The sequence below is a fragment of the Lemur catta genome, chromosome 17 (assembly GCF_020740605.2).
Source record: "Lemur catta isolate mLemCat1 chromosome 17, mLemCat1.pri, whole genome shotgun sequence".
NCBI classification, from domain to species: Eukaryota; Metazoa; Chordata; class Mammalia; order Primates; family Lemuridae; genus Lemur; species Lemur catta.
Window position 1 is genome coordinate 35,065,246 of NC_059144.1, and position 15,293 is coordinate 35,080,538.

A 15,293-nucleotide genomic window follows, 5' to 3' on the forward strand; every position below is an offset into this window, starting at 1 on the left:
TTCCAAGCCCAGAACAAAGTCACAGTGATGGCCTTGAGGAATCCAGATAAGGCTTAATTATACTCAAGAGAACCAAACATCCAATGTTCATAACCTATAAAGAAATCAAATATGGGCGCACAGTTAAAATCATCCACATTAAAAGTGGCCATCCTACACTACAACTTCAGGATCTTGGTGATACAAGTCAGACTAGAGAATGAAGCAAAATAACTTCATAACTAAAATGGGAAAATACCTATCTGTTCTACCTTTTCTACTTTCATGTGAAATAAAGTTGATTTTATATCTGTCACTATCCTCTGGTTCCAGTAGCTGATCTTTAACATGTGATCTTATAATGAAGGAACTTATACTACCCATCATATGTTTGCCTCTATGATTTTGAATGTGACTTTTTTCCCTCATGGCTTCACAATATTCCTTAAATTTAAAAAAAAATTAGAAAATTGGAGAATAAAGTCTCGACAAACTGCTCTTGGAGGGGCTGTGCTCTTTTATACTGACCAGTTTTTAAACTCTTCATACTAGGGGTCATTAACAAGCTCAAACTTTTAAATATGAATGGAATAAACTCAAAAGGAGATGAAAGAAATGGCATTCCTGGTGAAACAGGTCAGATGATTTTCAGACTCCGAAGTGTCCTGATAGTTTTATGTGATCCAATCCAGTTTCTGAAAAAAACCCTGCCAACAGGTAACAGGTCTTTGAAAGCTTTTGAAGCCAAAGGCTCCCCACCAGCCAGCCCATCTCTTACTAAGTTCTCAGCCTCATTAAGAATGAGAAACAGATACTACGGCACCAACCTGTCTACGATAACACAGCAAGACAAATGTAATTGCCTGTACGAGGAACATAAATCAGCAACTCTCAAATTATTCATATTTACACCCACTCCATTTTGGTTGTCTTTCCTTTATAATTTGGCCATACATCGATGTCAAGTGTATAATTTCATCTGGGGCTTTATCAGTTACCGCCCAGAGCCATGATTATATGGTGCAGGGAACTTCCTCCCTCTGAACGAGTCTATCTTTAGTATCTTCTTGATAACTACTTCTTACATAAAAAATCAAAAGGATAAGTCTTGGTTTTCTTATGTGGCTCCAGAATCCCTAAATATAACATTTAGAAGCAATTTATCAACTGAAACCATTGAGCTTTTTAGCTGCCACTACAATTTTTCAGAGCAAAGTTGTTCTTATTCCTTGCCTTTGTTATTTTTATCAAATTACACTGGAAATTTTAGGGATTTCCATATTTACCATTCGATCATGTACTAAGTTCAGCTTTCATCTTGCTAGTGTCTGCCGTGACTGCCCTGGACTGGATTTTCAACGATCAGCAGCAAGATGGATAATGGTATGATTTCTGGAAGAAGTAACTTTTTACGAACAAAATAAAAAACAGGTCTCCAATCTACGATTCAAAAGAAAATCTATTAGTCTGTGAAGAGGAGCCACACACTATACCCAGTAATATGCTTCTTTTATTTTTGTGCCTTTATCTTAAAAATATATTTAAACAAGAAACAAAGATAATATTGAATTTTCCCATAAATTTTGCTTTCTTATTTACAGTTATATTGTAAATAACATTCCATTATACACAAATTAAGGACTGTGCATTACTGTATGTTCTCTTTACATATTCATTCATTATATAGTACATACAGCTCGAAGCTATGCAATATTTAGGCTTAGAAAAGCTTGTGGAAAGAAGTACAAACTTTATCAGACTATTATTTAAAAAGGTTCTGACCTTAATTCTCTGCTAGATTGTTTCACTGAAACCATTCTTTGTTAAAGAAAAATGCCCCATATGAGGGATGAGAACAACAGTTTAAGTTACCACAGGATCCACTTAAACTGGTTAAGAAATAAAAACACTGTATTATTTATTACTATTATTAAATGGAGCACTACCACTGTCAAATCATTTAAACAAGTAGATTTACTCTTCAGTTCTGACACATTATATCACCGACAGTTGGTACCTCTTTAGGAAATAAAAAATGTTTCCTGCAACTTTAGGTTTTACTTGTAAACAGTTAAAGCACACATTTTGTAAAGACGATTTAATCATTCCTGGTCTTAGGTTACACAAGGAGGAATTTCTATTTCATGAAAGGAGAAGCAAGCACACACGCACACACGCACGCGCACACACATGCACACACAATCCCACTCACCCGCCAAAGGCCCGCTTGTCACTAAGCGCTAACTACAGCAGCACTTGTGTGTCGAGCGGTGCACGAGGTTGCAATAGGAATTATAAAACAAGGAAGATAAAACATCCGACTTCAGTTAAAAAAACCCCAAAAAGCTCAGGTTCTGAAATGCATCTCAGAGGCCTCACGCTCAGCCTGAAGGGTCAGTTCACTGGGCTCTCCAGGCGGCAAACCCCACCTTCGATTGCGACGGACTGTCCTGCCACCGCACCAGGAGGGAGTCTTGAAATGTGAGTCTGCAGAGAGGGAGACAGGAGAACGTCAGAGGTGCCAGTGCTGTCCCCAGGTCTGATAAGGGTGGAGGAAACACCACAGTGCCAAGTCTGCACTTTGCTTCTGATGTAATGATGGCAACCTTTTGGTACCAAAAATCCTGTTTGTTCAAATCACTCAGGGCATATTTACTGAGCACTAGCAACTACATATACAGAGACGACCGAGATAGCCAAGACCCTGACAGTGTACACACATAGTCACAGACACAACAGTAATGACTTTAATGCCAACTATATTGAGCATATTCCAGTTATCTGAAAACTAATAATTTATATATGTCATCCTCAAAACACTCAGAGCAACTGAGAATACTTAATTCATTTATGTACTTCAAATTTATTTCTTAAAAGATGTAAGTAGCTTATAAACATTCTGATAATTCAATAACGTAAAGAAAGTGATAACATGAGGGGAAAAAAGAAAAGTAAGAGCTTAGAAAATAAGGTGAAGACAGGAGTGAGGTTAACCCAGAAAATCTAGGCTAAGGAGTTTGGTACTGATGCGGGAGACAGGTTGCCTCTCAGTCTCCTAGCAGCCAAAATCAGGTAGGTGGTTCGTGTGGTATACAGGACCACAGCAAACCCATTGCTCAGATGAGAACAACTATTCCTGGCAGTGAGGCCAGGGAGCCATTTCTCCTGTAGGTTTTTATCCACTGCATATATAGCGGATCAGTGAAGACATCAGCTATACAGCAGGGAGTTCTGTAGGTCTAAATGTTACTTCCCTCAAAGGAGGCTGGGGCTGAAGGCTTGAGTGGAAGACAGTAAGCACTTCACTCAATTCCACAAGGGGTTAGGATGATGTCAGCCAGGAATTCCTTTTTTCAGTGATCTGGCCTAATCCAGAGACATAAATGTCAAGAGTTTGTAAGAAGAACAGAGGGGCAGCACAAACTTCAGGCAATCCTCTCTAATTCTGTTTCTCTAAAGAAGCTTTTCCTAAGAACTGAACCATAGTGAGTTCAAGTCCCCAGAGTGAGGCTGTTAGATGCAGCTGGTGGGTGGGTCAGCCAAACCTAGAGTAGGACTGATATCCTTTTATGTAAGCAAAAATGAAGCAAGCATATGTTTCAGATGGAATAACAGGTAGGCTATTTGTACTTTGAGTGTGGACACAATTCTTTAACTGCACAAGTCCAATTAGAGTTGCTGGCATAAGTCAAATAATTTGGGACATTCTAGAGAATAGGAAATGTTCTCTGGGTACTTAGTTTTTCTGCTGCAAGTCAGGAAGGAACTTGTAATGTACAGGGGGAGGTCAGTTGACTTTGGAGTATAAAGCTGAGCAAGCAATGTAGGTCTCTGTGATATCTCCTGGGATCCGAGTATCCCAGGGTTTACCCACCAGACTTATGTCTTTGGGAATCTGGCCTCATTACTGCATCTGATGGCCAAACTGGGCCTTACCATATGGATATATCATACCTAAGAAGTCCACAGAAAGACAAACTCATGGATATTTGTTTCTTGTGATGCCTCATTAACCTGCCAGGAAGAGTCAGAAGAGGAAGTATGTGCTTATTTCTGCTACCCAGCAGCCCTTGTCACATCAGGCACAAAAAGCTTAAATCCTACAATTCCCAGGGCTCAGTGTTGATGAAGCCACTTTCATTCTTTTAGTAATTCACTAACAGTTGGGGTAAGAGGATCACTGGAATGATGTTGGCATTGAGGAGAATTAACTGGTTAACCATCCAAATGTCAATACTTCACCAGTTTCAACCATCAACATGATCTCATCAAAAAATAAGTGACTTTGGTTTGAAAAAGCTTGAGCCAAGATATATTTGAAGCTTTCTTTGGAGATTTCAATGGGGCATCAGATCATTTGAAGGGCAGGGATTGCTTAAGAAAATGTTTTATGAGTATTTATCTACAAAATTCTTTGAGAGAAGTGGGTTTGATTTCTCCTGAGCCTAAAATAGACCACTTTCTACAATAAACTTGAATGTCTGCATTTAAAAATGCAATAAAGTATTTTATATTGGGTATCTAAGGACTGTGTAGTCTCTAGGGTATACTACAAGCAGAAGAACTTAACAAGGCACCTTTACAGGGCACTGTTACTGGAATTTGGAGCTCATGAGAAATAACACATGAAAATGATACATGAAAAAGCAGCAGACATACATTTTGGGTCATCCACTCCTTGCCACACGCCCGGGCTCACACATGTCTCTGTGATTGCGTGTCTCTAATGTCCTTTTCTGGCTCTTTCTCAAGGAAAGACTTCCTTGCCAGGTCCCCAGCTTAACCTAGAAGCTCTCCTAGCTTCTATAGCACCCATCTGAGCATTTCTCATCTGGTGATAAATCTGCCTTGGTTTTGGTTTGAGTTTTTAGGTCTCTGTAATTGAAAGTCAGTTTGAGGCTGGAGCTTGTATTCTTGAGGTTAACACTGCTTGAAGAACTAGCAACTTGTAAATTAAACTGACTATTCAAAGTCAATACTCTTTGGGCTATATCTCTTTACAAAACCAAATACATGCATTAACGTTTATTAATAGTTCAAGGATTTCAAAATGAGAAAAAGTACAGAAAGTATATTATTATTTGATAGCCTATTCACAATCTAAGTAGTTGTTGAGATTTCCCATTATGCCTATTCACATTTTAAAAATCTTTTGCGACCACCTTAGCAACTGCTCTTGTGTGGTTTCTAGGAAAACACACAATTTTAAAAGTCACAAAGCCTTAATTTCATGGTTATATTTTAATCCTCTGCCTCTCTACTCAACACATAACCACCTTTCCACTTTTATGAGATTTGATGAAGATCTTCCATGAGAGTCAAGGAAAGACTGTCTTAAGCAAGTCATACTCCTTCTTTGGTAGCAACAGGAAAACAAAATCTAGACTGACACAATCCAAAAAAAGCTCTTGGAAATATCTGGTTCACTGGTTTCACAATTCTGAGGGTTTGGTTTTCTTTTTTAAAAAATAGAGCTTGAAGCAAGACACTACAGTCAAAGCAATGCAGGTGTTTACAAATAGAACAAATGACAGTGGAAAACCACTTGGAAATGGAGAGACTTAAAGAAATAGCATTTTAAAACAGAGTGGAGGTGTTCTCATCAACTAGTGGCTGAACAAGTGCATGAAGCATACAATATATTATAACCAATTCTAAAGTTAATCCACAGAGACGTCATAATGGCTATGAGCCTGGGTTGTAGAATCAGAATGTCTGGGGTTCTGGGCCATCTCCTCTTCCTCCTAGACACATGGCTAGACCACATTTCCCAGCATCCTTTGAAGTTAGGTGTGGCTAGGTGACCAAAACCAGGCCAGTGGACTAAGGTGATATGTATCACAGGCCTGGCAGAAGATCTTCCTGTGCCCCATTCTCCATGCTCTTTCTCTGATGTTCTAGAGGCCTGTGAGAAGGAAGGAGCCTGGGGCCCTGTATCACCACTTGGAGGAGAGACTTCTGCCAATCAGAAAACCCAATTTCAGATATTATGTGAACGAGCAACACACTTCTGTTGTGTTTGAGCAATTATGCATTTGGGGATTTGCTTGTTACAGTAGCTGCTGTTATAACTAATTCAATTTAGGCCTCTGTACTTACTAGCTGCATGACCTCTGCTGTTTACTTGGCCCCCATCTCTAAAGTGGGTATAACAGTACCATTTATCACAAGGTTAATAAGGACTAGATGAGATATTACATGTAAAGAAAGCATGCCTCAATAAATGTTAGATATTATTGTTCAAACACATAGCCACATCACAAAATACTGTGCAGCACAATCTCTTTTATAGATCATTGGATATCCCATAATTGGGAAATTGTATTTGAAAATTTGATGGTCTGTAAAAATAGAATAAAATATTTTAATGAAAACCAGCTGTATGCCAAAAGGTAAGTTTGAAGACAATGTTCATTTTTAGGCCAGTATGTTTGATGCTGCTGCTTTGCTGCTACTGATAAAATAACAATTGCTAAGTATTTATAATTGCTAAGGGCTTTGTATACACCAGTTTGCTATATCACTAATCTTCAAAGGCTCAAAAAAAATCAGCTCAACATGCATGGGTGCTACAGAAAAAACCAAAGTGGTAGAATACTGGCAAACTGCCTTCTAATAACATGTAATGTTGCTGCGAAGACAAATACAGCCATATGAAATGATTAGAAAACCATTAACAAAATCACAAATACAAGTTTTGGGGGACACAATTCAGTCCATAACAGATAGAGATCTGAAAGTGATACAAAGACAATACCCCATAAGTTCTGGTTTCCATTAGTGCTGAGCTAAAAGATCTCCTATTCTCCCCTTTGCTCGTTCCTCTCTCCTGCTCCACCTGCCTCCTTGCCACTTCTCAACCACACAGCACACTCCTGCCTCAAGGACATTCACATGCTGTTCTTGCTACAGAAAGATCTTCCTTCCAACATTGGAGTGGCTCACTTCTGCCAGATCTTTACTCAAAAGCTACCTTCTCAGGAAGGTATACAATGGCCACCCACCTGAATTGCACTACCACCACTTGCTCTGCTTCAACATTTCATATATCCTCACCACCATCTAACTATGGATCTACTTTGCTTATTTATCTTATTCATTGTGTATCTCTCCCACTGGCACGTAAACCCAATGAAGGCAGGGAGTTTTGTCTGCTTGTTCATCGCTTTCTACTCAGCTCCTAAAGATAGCCTACATATGGTAGGACCTTGGTATATTTGTTAAGTGAATGAAGAATTTTAAAAACCAGGGTGGAAGGACTGAAAGAGAAAATTGCAAATTAGACACTTTATAATTCTTAATTTGTATATTAAATATTTTATAGCTTTTGAGTATAGTCTGTAAGTTTGCTATAAATTTTTGAAGAGGTTGAGTAAATTAAATAATCAAGATGATAATGAAGTTGTGAACCTTAAATCTCTCTCTAAAAATAAAGCCTACATATTTCCCAAGACTGATACAAAATGTAGAAACAGTATGATGTGACATTATCTGTTCACTGATCACATGCACCCCTCTTCCAGAAAGTGATCAGAGGGGTCAGCAACCTAAACAGTGGTCAGGTTGGGGCTGGGTGCCCTGTATATCTATTATTCTACATTAACAAAATTCTAATGAATTCAACACTAGGAAGAACATGGAAAACACTAGGGCCAACTTGTCAGCGTGGGCATTTGCCCTTCTGCAAAGCAGAAATCCAGCCTACTGAGACATGAGTGTATTAAGCTCAGTTTTACATTATAATGTGCTTTTGAAGAGACAGATATCTTTTTTCGCTATCTTTTTGCCTTCTTTTGTTAATTCTTCCTTATTTTTTAAATTATTGAGTCCTAGAAAACTTCTATTTTTTTCCTGTACTGACAGTATCACATGAACTTTCTTAATATAATCTGGAATGATATGCTTATTTTATAGAATAAAAACCCATTTAACTACAGGTTAAGCTTCTCTTCTGTATTTACCACTATGCTACCTGGGCAATGTAAATTTGGCACCATGAGATCATACTATGAGCTGAGCACATCTTATATTCTTGCACTGTGAATTCAATTCTTACCTGACGTGATAATAGTCACTCTCTGCTTTCTTTTACTGGCACAAACATGATAGACCTTAAATGACCAATTCCAGAAAGAAAGGCTGGGGAAGCGTGTCTGGTGGTTTTTATTGCCTTGTTTCTATTGTGGGCCTTTTTTTTTTTTTAACCTCTCTCTCTTAATGAGTTGAATCAGGAGACACTGCCACCTCCCATCCTTTTCCCAGAAGTTCCCTGCCCATAGCCTTTAAGAGCTGTCTTTTAAGGAGACACAACTTGTGAATAAGTATATTCTAAGAATTCTTTGTGTGTGGTATTAAACCTTGGAATGTAGTTAACTGCTGTAAAAATAGAGTTTGGTCTTCAGACATCATCCTGAAAGCAGATGTCAACTAGCTGACGGTTTCACATGAACATTCTTAATATAGTCCAGAATGTGTATATTTTACAGAATAAAAACCCATTACGACAGGTCAGAAGATCTGGGTGCTCACTTCCTAAGCCTGTGTGATACCAGGTAATGCAAAATGAGGACTCCGGATTAGACGATCTTCAGAGCATCCTCTCAGAGCTTTAACATTCTCTGACACTGACTTCATTTAGTTTGTGTATACATTGCTAACGAATCCAAATACAAGCATTTGCTTCTATTCTTTCACTGTCTTAAATTAAAAGTCATAAACAGACCAGAGCGATTTAAAGATATAATTCCCAAGGTCAACCTAACAAATAAGAAATATCAGTGGAATGAGGAATTAACACATGGAATGCCACCTGTTAGTCATTCTACTATATGTTGCCCCCATCCCATTGTCCACATTTAAAACAAGGATGCCATAAAAGATCCACTGGCAAACATGGACAAAACACAAAGACGGCATTAGGGTACATTTCATTGTTAGCACTGAGACAGGTCTATATAAAGGGCAAAAAGTTCTATTGTTCTCACATATAAATATCATGTCCAAAGAGCCTTAAAATAATATTAAAATGCTGTCTGATGAGAACAGCATGTTGTTCCAGTCTCATGGCCACTTTGGTTCCTTCTTTTACCATGCCTACTGACACCACACTTCAGTCAGAGGCAACATCAGACGAGAGTTCCCTCCTATTTTTAGCTTAAAAGCCCCATGAAAACTCCCACATAAAACTGCAAGCCCTGCAGTACCTATTATCCCAGTTCTCCCATGAGAATTGTCATGAATATTTCCTTTTGCTACAGGTGATAAAAATTCTTCATGAGTTAACAAATATTTACTCTGGACTTATTATGGGGAGACAGAAGAACGAAACACACATGGATCTTGCTCTGAATGCAATTATGTCTTTGTAGGATGCAGAAACTACTGGGCTCCTTGTGAAATCTTAATAAGTTCCTATATTTGCATAATGCTTTACTTTCCATAGTGCTTTTGCATTGATGAGATCTCCGCAAAGTACCCCATTGTGTAGAAGATGTATGCTATAACTATTTTCGGGGGGTGAAAAAAAAGCAAGACTTAGAATGGTTAAGTGGCTTGCTTATGGTCAGAGAGGAAGTGGAAAAACTGAGAAGTGAACAAGAGCCTCTGGACTCCAAATTTAGGGCTCTCTTTACTCCCACAAAGCCTTACCATGAAGGAGGATTCTAAATCTAGCTCTTTTAGGAGACATACCTTTCACAGCAGGAGGTTTACTGATGAAGCAGTCTTTCAGGTGAAATAGGGCTTGCTCAGAAAAGCTACTGACACAAATCTTAGCAACAAATTTCAGGATGATTCTGCAGCTCAGAGATCTGGGTTTGAGCCTCAACTCTGCTGTTGATGGATTAGATATTCACCGGACCAGGAAGAGGAAGTCACTAGCTTTCTCGGTTTCAGCATCCATGTAGGTAAAAATGAAAAGTTCAACTCAATTATATTTGGGGTTCTTTCTGATTCTGACAGTTTTACTCCTGAGGATTTTACTGCTGAGAGTTGCCATTTGGGTCTGTAAGGGAAGGCTCTGGGCCACCATTTCTTGGTAAAGACAGCCCGATTTCCTCTTCATAGAGAACTTGGTAGGGAGGTTTCAATACCCCAATGATTTGTACTGGATGAAAATCCAAAATGTCAGTTATAGTCCTCTGGTTGGTTGGTAAGCTGCCAGATAACATGAACTTTACTGTAGCCTGAAAAGAGCATCTTGTATTTGAAAAGAAATGAAAGGCTAATGTTTCAACTATCATAAAAAGTGAAACTACTGCATTTGTGTAATGGACTATTTCCTGAGAATCTCAGTTGATCTGTCAGTGAGGAATTGGGAAGGGTAAAAATAAAAACCACCAAGAAACTCTTTGAAGAAAGTTCTCCTTGTCAAAATCATATGCTTCCTGACTTCTTATAGATTGGACCTATGCAACACAAAAAAACTGTTAAGGCACTGAGACCTAGATAGCAGCATTGCCCAAGCTGACTTCTGCAAAGTCTTGGGTGGTGCTCTTTTTTTTTTTTTTTAAGGGAAAAAAAAAAAGGAGCATGGGCAAATGCCAGGAAAACCCAGCAAACTTACTGTTCCACCTTATTCCTCACTTCTTAGAGGTAGGCAAGCATGTGAGCACAGAAAGGTTCAGATATCCTGCAATCAGGAAACCTGGGTTACTCTGTTTATGCCAGTTCATCCCAAATGTCAAGGAATGCCTTCCTTCAATACCAGCTGCTCCCAAAACTACTACAAAGAATGCGCTGAAAATTTCTTTTTACTCTATTCCAAACCTTTGCTGGTTCTTCCCGACCTCCCCAATCACTAAATGTTAAAGTATCCCAGGACTCAAGAGTTAGACCACTTTTCTTCTACTCAAAATGCCTGTGAAATGTTTTAGACTTAAAATGAAGCATCTGGTTGCACTGGAAATCGAGGTAAGAAGAGTAACTCTCTAGACCCACCTCCTCCTCCAGTTACCACTCCATTTCTTTACTTCCATTTTCTCCTGAAACCCTCTACAATTAGGTTTTTGTCTTGACCACTCCACCAAAACCCCTCTTGTCAAGGTAAGCAACGACTGCCAATGCTATATCCAATGGCCTGTCCTTGGACCTAATTTCAAGAGGCCCAGCAACAGCATCTCATGAAGTAGATCCCACGCTTCTCCTTGATACATTCCATTTCCCCTTGGTTTTTGGGACACCGCACACTCACTTGGTTCTCCTCTGACCTCTATGATCATAATTTCTCCGTTTCCTTGGCTGGTTCCCCAACTTATAACTGTGGGAGTTCCTCGTGGATCTTTTCTCCTGTATGTGTTCACTCCCTTGGTGACCATATCCCATCTTACAGCTTTAAAAAAGCATTTATATGCTGAGATTACCAAATATATATCTCCAGTTTAGTCCTCTTTCCTGAACTCTAGACACATATATCCAACTACCTACTAGACATCCCCATTCAATGTCTAACAGGTATCTCAGAATTAATATGTCCAAAACTGAGCTCCTGCTACTTCTTCTCAAGTCTTCTTCCTCCCCTTTCACTTTTTTCCTCACTCCAGTAAATTGTCAACTCCATTCTTCTGTTTAGGCCAGAATCTTCGGACTCACCATTGCCTTTTCTATTTCCCTCATATCTCTATCCAATCTATCAGCAAATCCTGCTGGTTCTATCTTAAAACACACATAGAAGCCAACAGCTTCTTACCACCTGTGTGGCTAGTGCTCTAATCCAAGTCATTATAATAACTCACCTCTGTGGCAACAACCTTCCACCCTGCCTCCCTTTCATCTGCTGGAGTCACTTCTTAACATGTAAGTCAGATCATGTCACTCCTCTGCTCATTACCCTCCACAGGCTCCCATTTCAGAGGAAAAGCCAAAATGCTGACAATGGCCTATAAGAAAGTACATGATCCATGATCTATCTGGCCCTCCATCACTTACTCTGACCCACTAGGACTGGTTTTCTCACTGGTCCTCCGACACACCAGGCACACTCCTACTTGAGAGCCCTTAAACTTGCTGTACCCTATGCCTGGAATGTTCTTGCCTTGCTCCCGTGAACTTCTAAGACTTTACTGGAATAACTCTTTCTCAGTGAGGCCTACCTAACATTGGAGCCCCTATACTTCCCAACCCCCTCTCCAGGTTCAAGTCTCTTTTCAGCACTTATCACAAACATAGTATATTCCTTGCTTATCCTGTTTATTTCTCCGGCTACTATGTAAGCCCACAAGTACAGGGATTCTTGTCTGCTTTGTTCACTATTATGTCCTCAGAAAAATACCTGAATATAGAAGGATCCACCAGTATTTGTTTAGTGAAGAATTTGTGTAAAAATGAGATATTGTGTTTTATCAAATTTCTACTCCTAAGTAAACTGAAATTTTTAATAGCTAAAATCCAAAAGCCGAGTAATTAAGGCTTCCTTCCTAGTCAGTCATTACTAGTCACTGTAATATATTCTTGATCAACTCTAATACTGGTTAACTGATGTTAAGAAAAAATGCATTTTTGTCATCTTTGATGGTGAAAATACTATATTTTCCCCAAATATGGCCTGCTGAAAAAAAACATAAATTGCTAGATTTAGGAACTTGTCATAACTCAGAGTTCATCATTTTAAAGACCAGGCCTTTCTGTCTGACCATGGAGCTTGGAAGTTTGTAGGAATTTGGGATTTGCTATTCAGAGGCTAGTGGGTCTTATAACTAACTGCCTATAAAGAAGTTGTTTTGCTAAGAGCTTTCATTTTTGTTCTAAAAATACATATCATAAACATTATTAATGGAGCAATGCAGTTAGTAGGTTCTAGATGTCCAAAATTTTACTGTAATATCCACAAAAGTCATCAATGGAACAAATTAGGGAGTTACTGGGCGTCTCATCTGTTACTTTTAAAATAACATTAATTTTCTATTTTCCAGTGAAGAAAAAGTTATTTCTTAGTACTCTGAACATCTCCTAATAGCACAGTGTTAATACAACCATCATCCTAAATTAAGTTTCTTTTTACCCTCTTATCAGTGCAGCACATGGTACAGCCCAAGCATGTACAGCACAGTGATGACAGCTCAAGAGCATAAAAGTAAATTGTCAGTACCTACCACTTATTGCATCCAGAAGTATTTGAAAGGAATCTAAATAGAGAGAGTAGCTCAGCCATAGCCAAATGTCTCAATTAGTTAACACTAAAATGTTAAGTTTTTGCCAATTAACAGTATTGCTTTACTTACAGAACATAAAAGTTATACATTGTAACTATCATAAAAGAATTTTAATCCTTAGGATTAAACAGAATGAACACTCTAGGAGGAAGACTTTTAAAAAGACAGAAACTATATTATTTGAATGAATGGCACTGAAATGAAAATGTATTCTAGCAGATAGACTTGGCTTAGGGTTTAAAACCTATAACGCAGGTCAGTCTCAAATGCCTATGAAACAGGCCAGGTATAGGGCTGTCAAAGTGGAGTGCCCATGCCTCACCAAACAGGATGGCTACAATTTGGTTCCAACCATCCACTGCCATATAGAAAGTGGGACCCAGTGTTGTCAAATCTTCTGCTCTTATAGGAGAAAAGAAATCAGGATAAAAAAATAGTTTTATATAAAATTTAAAATGTTTAAATCTTGTGTAAAATTTTTATGTAAAGTTTATATTTTATGTAAATTTCATTTTTTTTTAAAGCTGATTTGAGGAATCCAGCTTTTGATCTCAAACTGGTGGTTACTGGGAAGGAAGGCTAGTGGGAACAAAATGTCATGTCCAAACAACCATCCTGACTCAAAGTTCTACCCTAAACCTCAACATGCACTCACTCATTAAAGAGGCATCTATGAAATGCCTACTATTCACTCGGCCCTGTGTTGCCATTAGTATCTCCACATATAATATGCCTAGTAGACTCCATTCCTGTCACTCACCTATTTAATAAAATAATGTAATAAAAGTTGTTATAACATAAAATCAACAGGGGATCCTCAATATTTACAATCACAGAAACGAATACCTTGTTTCAAGTTAGGAAGTTAGCAAAAACTAAGAATGACATGACCAAGATCATAGCCTTTTTTGTCTTGAGATTAAAAAAAACAAGAGAAGATTCCTTTCTTCATTTGTCTATTGCTTTCCAACCAAAAGAAAGAAAACACTATATGTAATCATTACTCACTCACTGTGGGTAATAAGGTCAATCATTTTTAAGTACATTTCTCTCATTTACATGTCATAGTTATATGTCCTATCAAACAGCAGGCAGGAGTCTGCCTGAGAAGACATATACTGTACTAAAATGTTGGGTACTAGAAAGTAACAAGGTAACACTTTAAAGTTCACATCTGTGACTGATAACTATGCAACAATGCAGACATAGAGAAATTATTGTTTTTATTACTTTTCAAATTGCTATAACCAAAAAAGAAAAAAAGTTTATTCACTTCATTTCAACTAACAGAGGGTATACAAGTCCATGTAATAGACATTTATCTTTGCAAGGATCTAACACTACACTGTGATTAAAATCAGAATTATTTGAATAAATATGGCTCATACCTCTGAGAAGATTTAAACTCTTGCCAACACAGTAAATTCCCTCTTTGTGGTTATTCTATTTATTGCTTTGGAGCAATGCCGAATGAATCATTTGTAAGAAATTAATGGTGTAAGACTAATTAGGCAAAAATAAAAATACCAACTACTCTTCAAAATTAAATTGAGGTTGAGGAAACTTCTGTCTTAAAGTTTGTTTTTCACATATTCCATCTTCTTCAATCTTCTGTTTGTCTAAAGAACTTTCTAGATAGACCCAATGGGATCATCTTGGCAGCCCTAAGAGCATGGAAAAGAAACACAATTTTCTACATTTGAAATTCTGGGCAAACTTAAAAGGTACAAGTTAAATCACTGATTAGCCACTTTTCCTGTGGTTCATAAGTGTGCTTGCCAAATTTAGCTGCCTGGGATATTTTCTTAGTACATAGCTTATTAGTGGTGCCTAAACTACCATCCTGAGGTGTTTGGCTTCCTGCCAGAGATCAGACACTTTCAGTTGTTGGACAATAATGAGAATTAGATTATCAAGAGCAGTTAAAATTTGGTTTAGACTAAGGTTGTCTTGTATCTAGTCTAGGAGGCTCTTGATAAATCTATACTATGGTTCAATAAATCCATGTAGTTGAATACATCCATTCAGTGACTGTCACTGGCCACTGTCACAGAACTGAAGTCTCTTTTAAGGAATTCATGGTCAACACACCCATAGGCACTCCACTGTCCAGTGCTCAGTGGAATACAAGAAGACTGCCTATGTTCAAAGCTTACACAAGAGAAA

At 38.2% G+C, this 15,293-nt stretch overlaps 1 protein-coding gene across 7 annotated transcripts in view; it reads right to left on the reverse strand.

Annotated features, from left to right (window-relative positions):
• Window positions 1–15,293, reverse strand: part of TASP1 (taspase 1) — a 278,892-nt gene that overhangs the window by 103,821 nt on the left and 159,778 nt on the right. For 5 of the 7 annotated variants that reach the window (XM_045529288.1, XM_045529291.1, XM_045529294.1 and 2 more), the window contains one exon: window positions 1,424–2,466. The exons of the other annotated variants lie outside the window; for them this stretch is intronic. In XM_045529288.1, coding sequence (XP_045385244.1) covers window positions 2,374–2,466 — 93 coding nt within the window. In that variant the 3' untranslated portion in view covers window positions 1,424–2,373. Of the gene's footprint in view, window positions 1–1,423; window positions 2,467–15,293 lie in introns of those variants that run through there. 7 annotated transcript variants of the gene reach the window in all.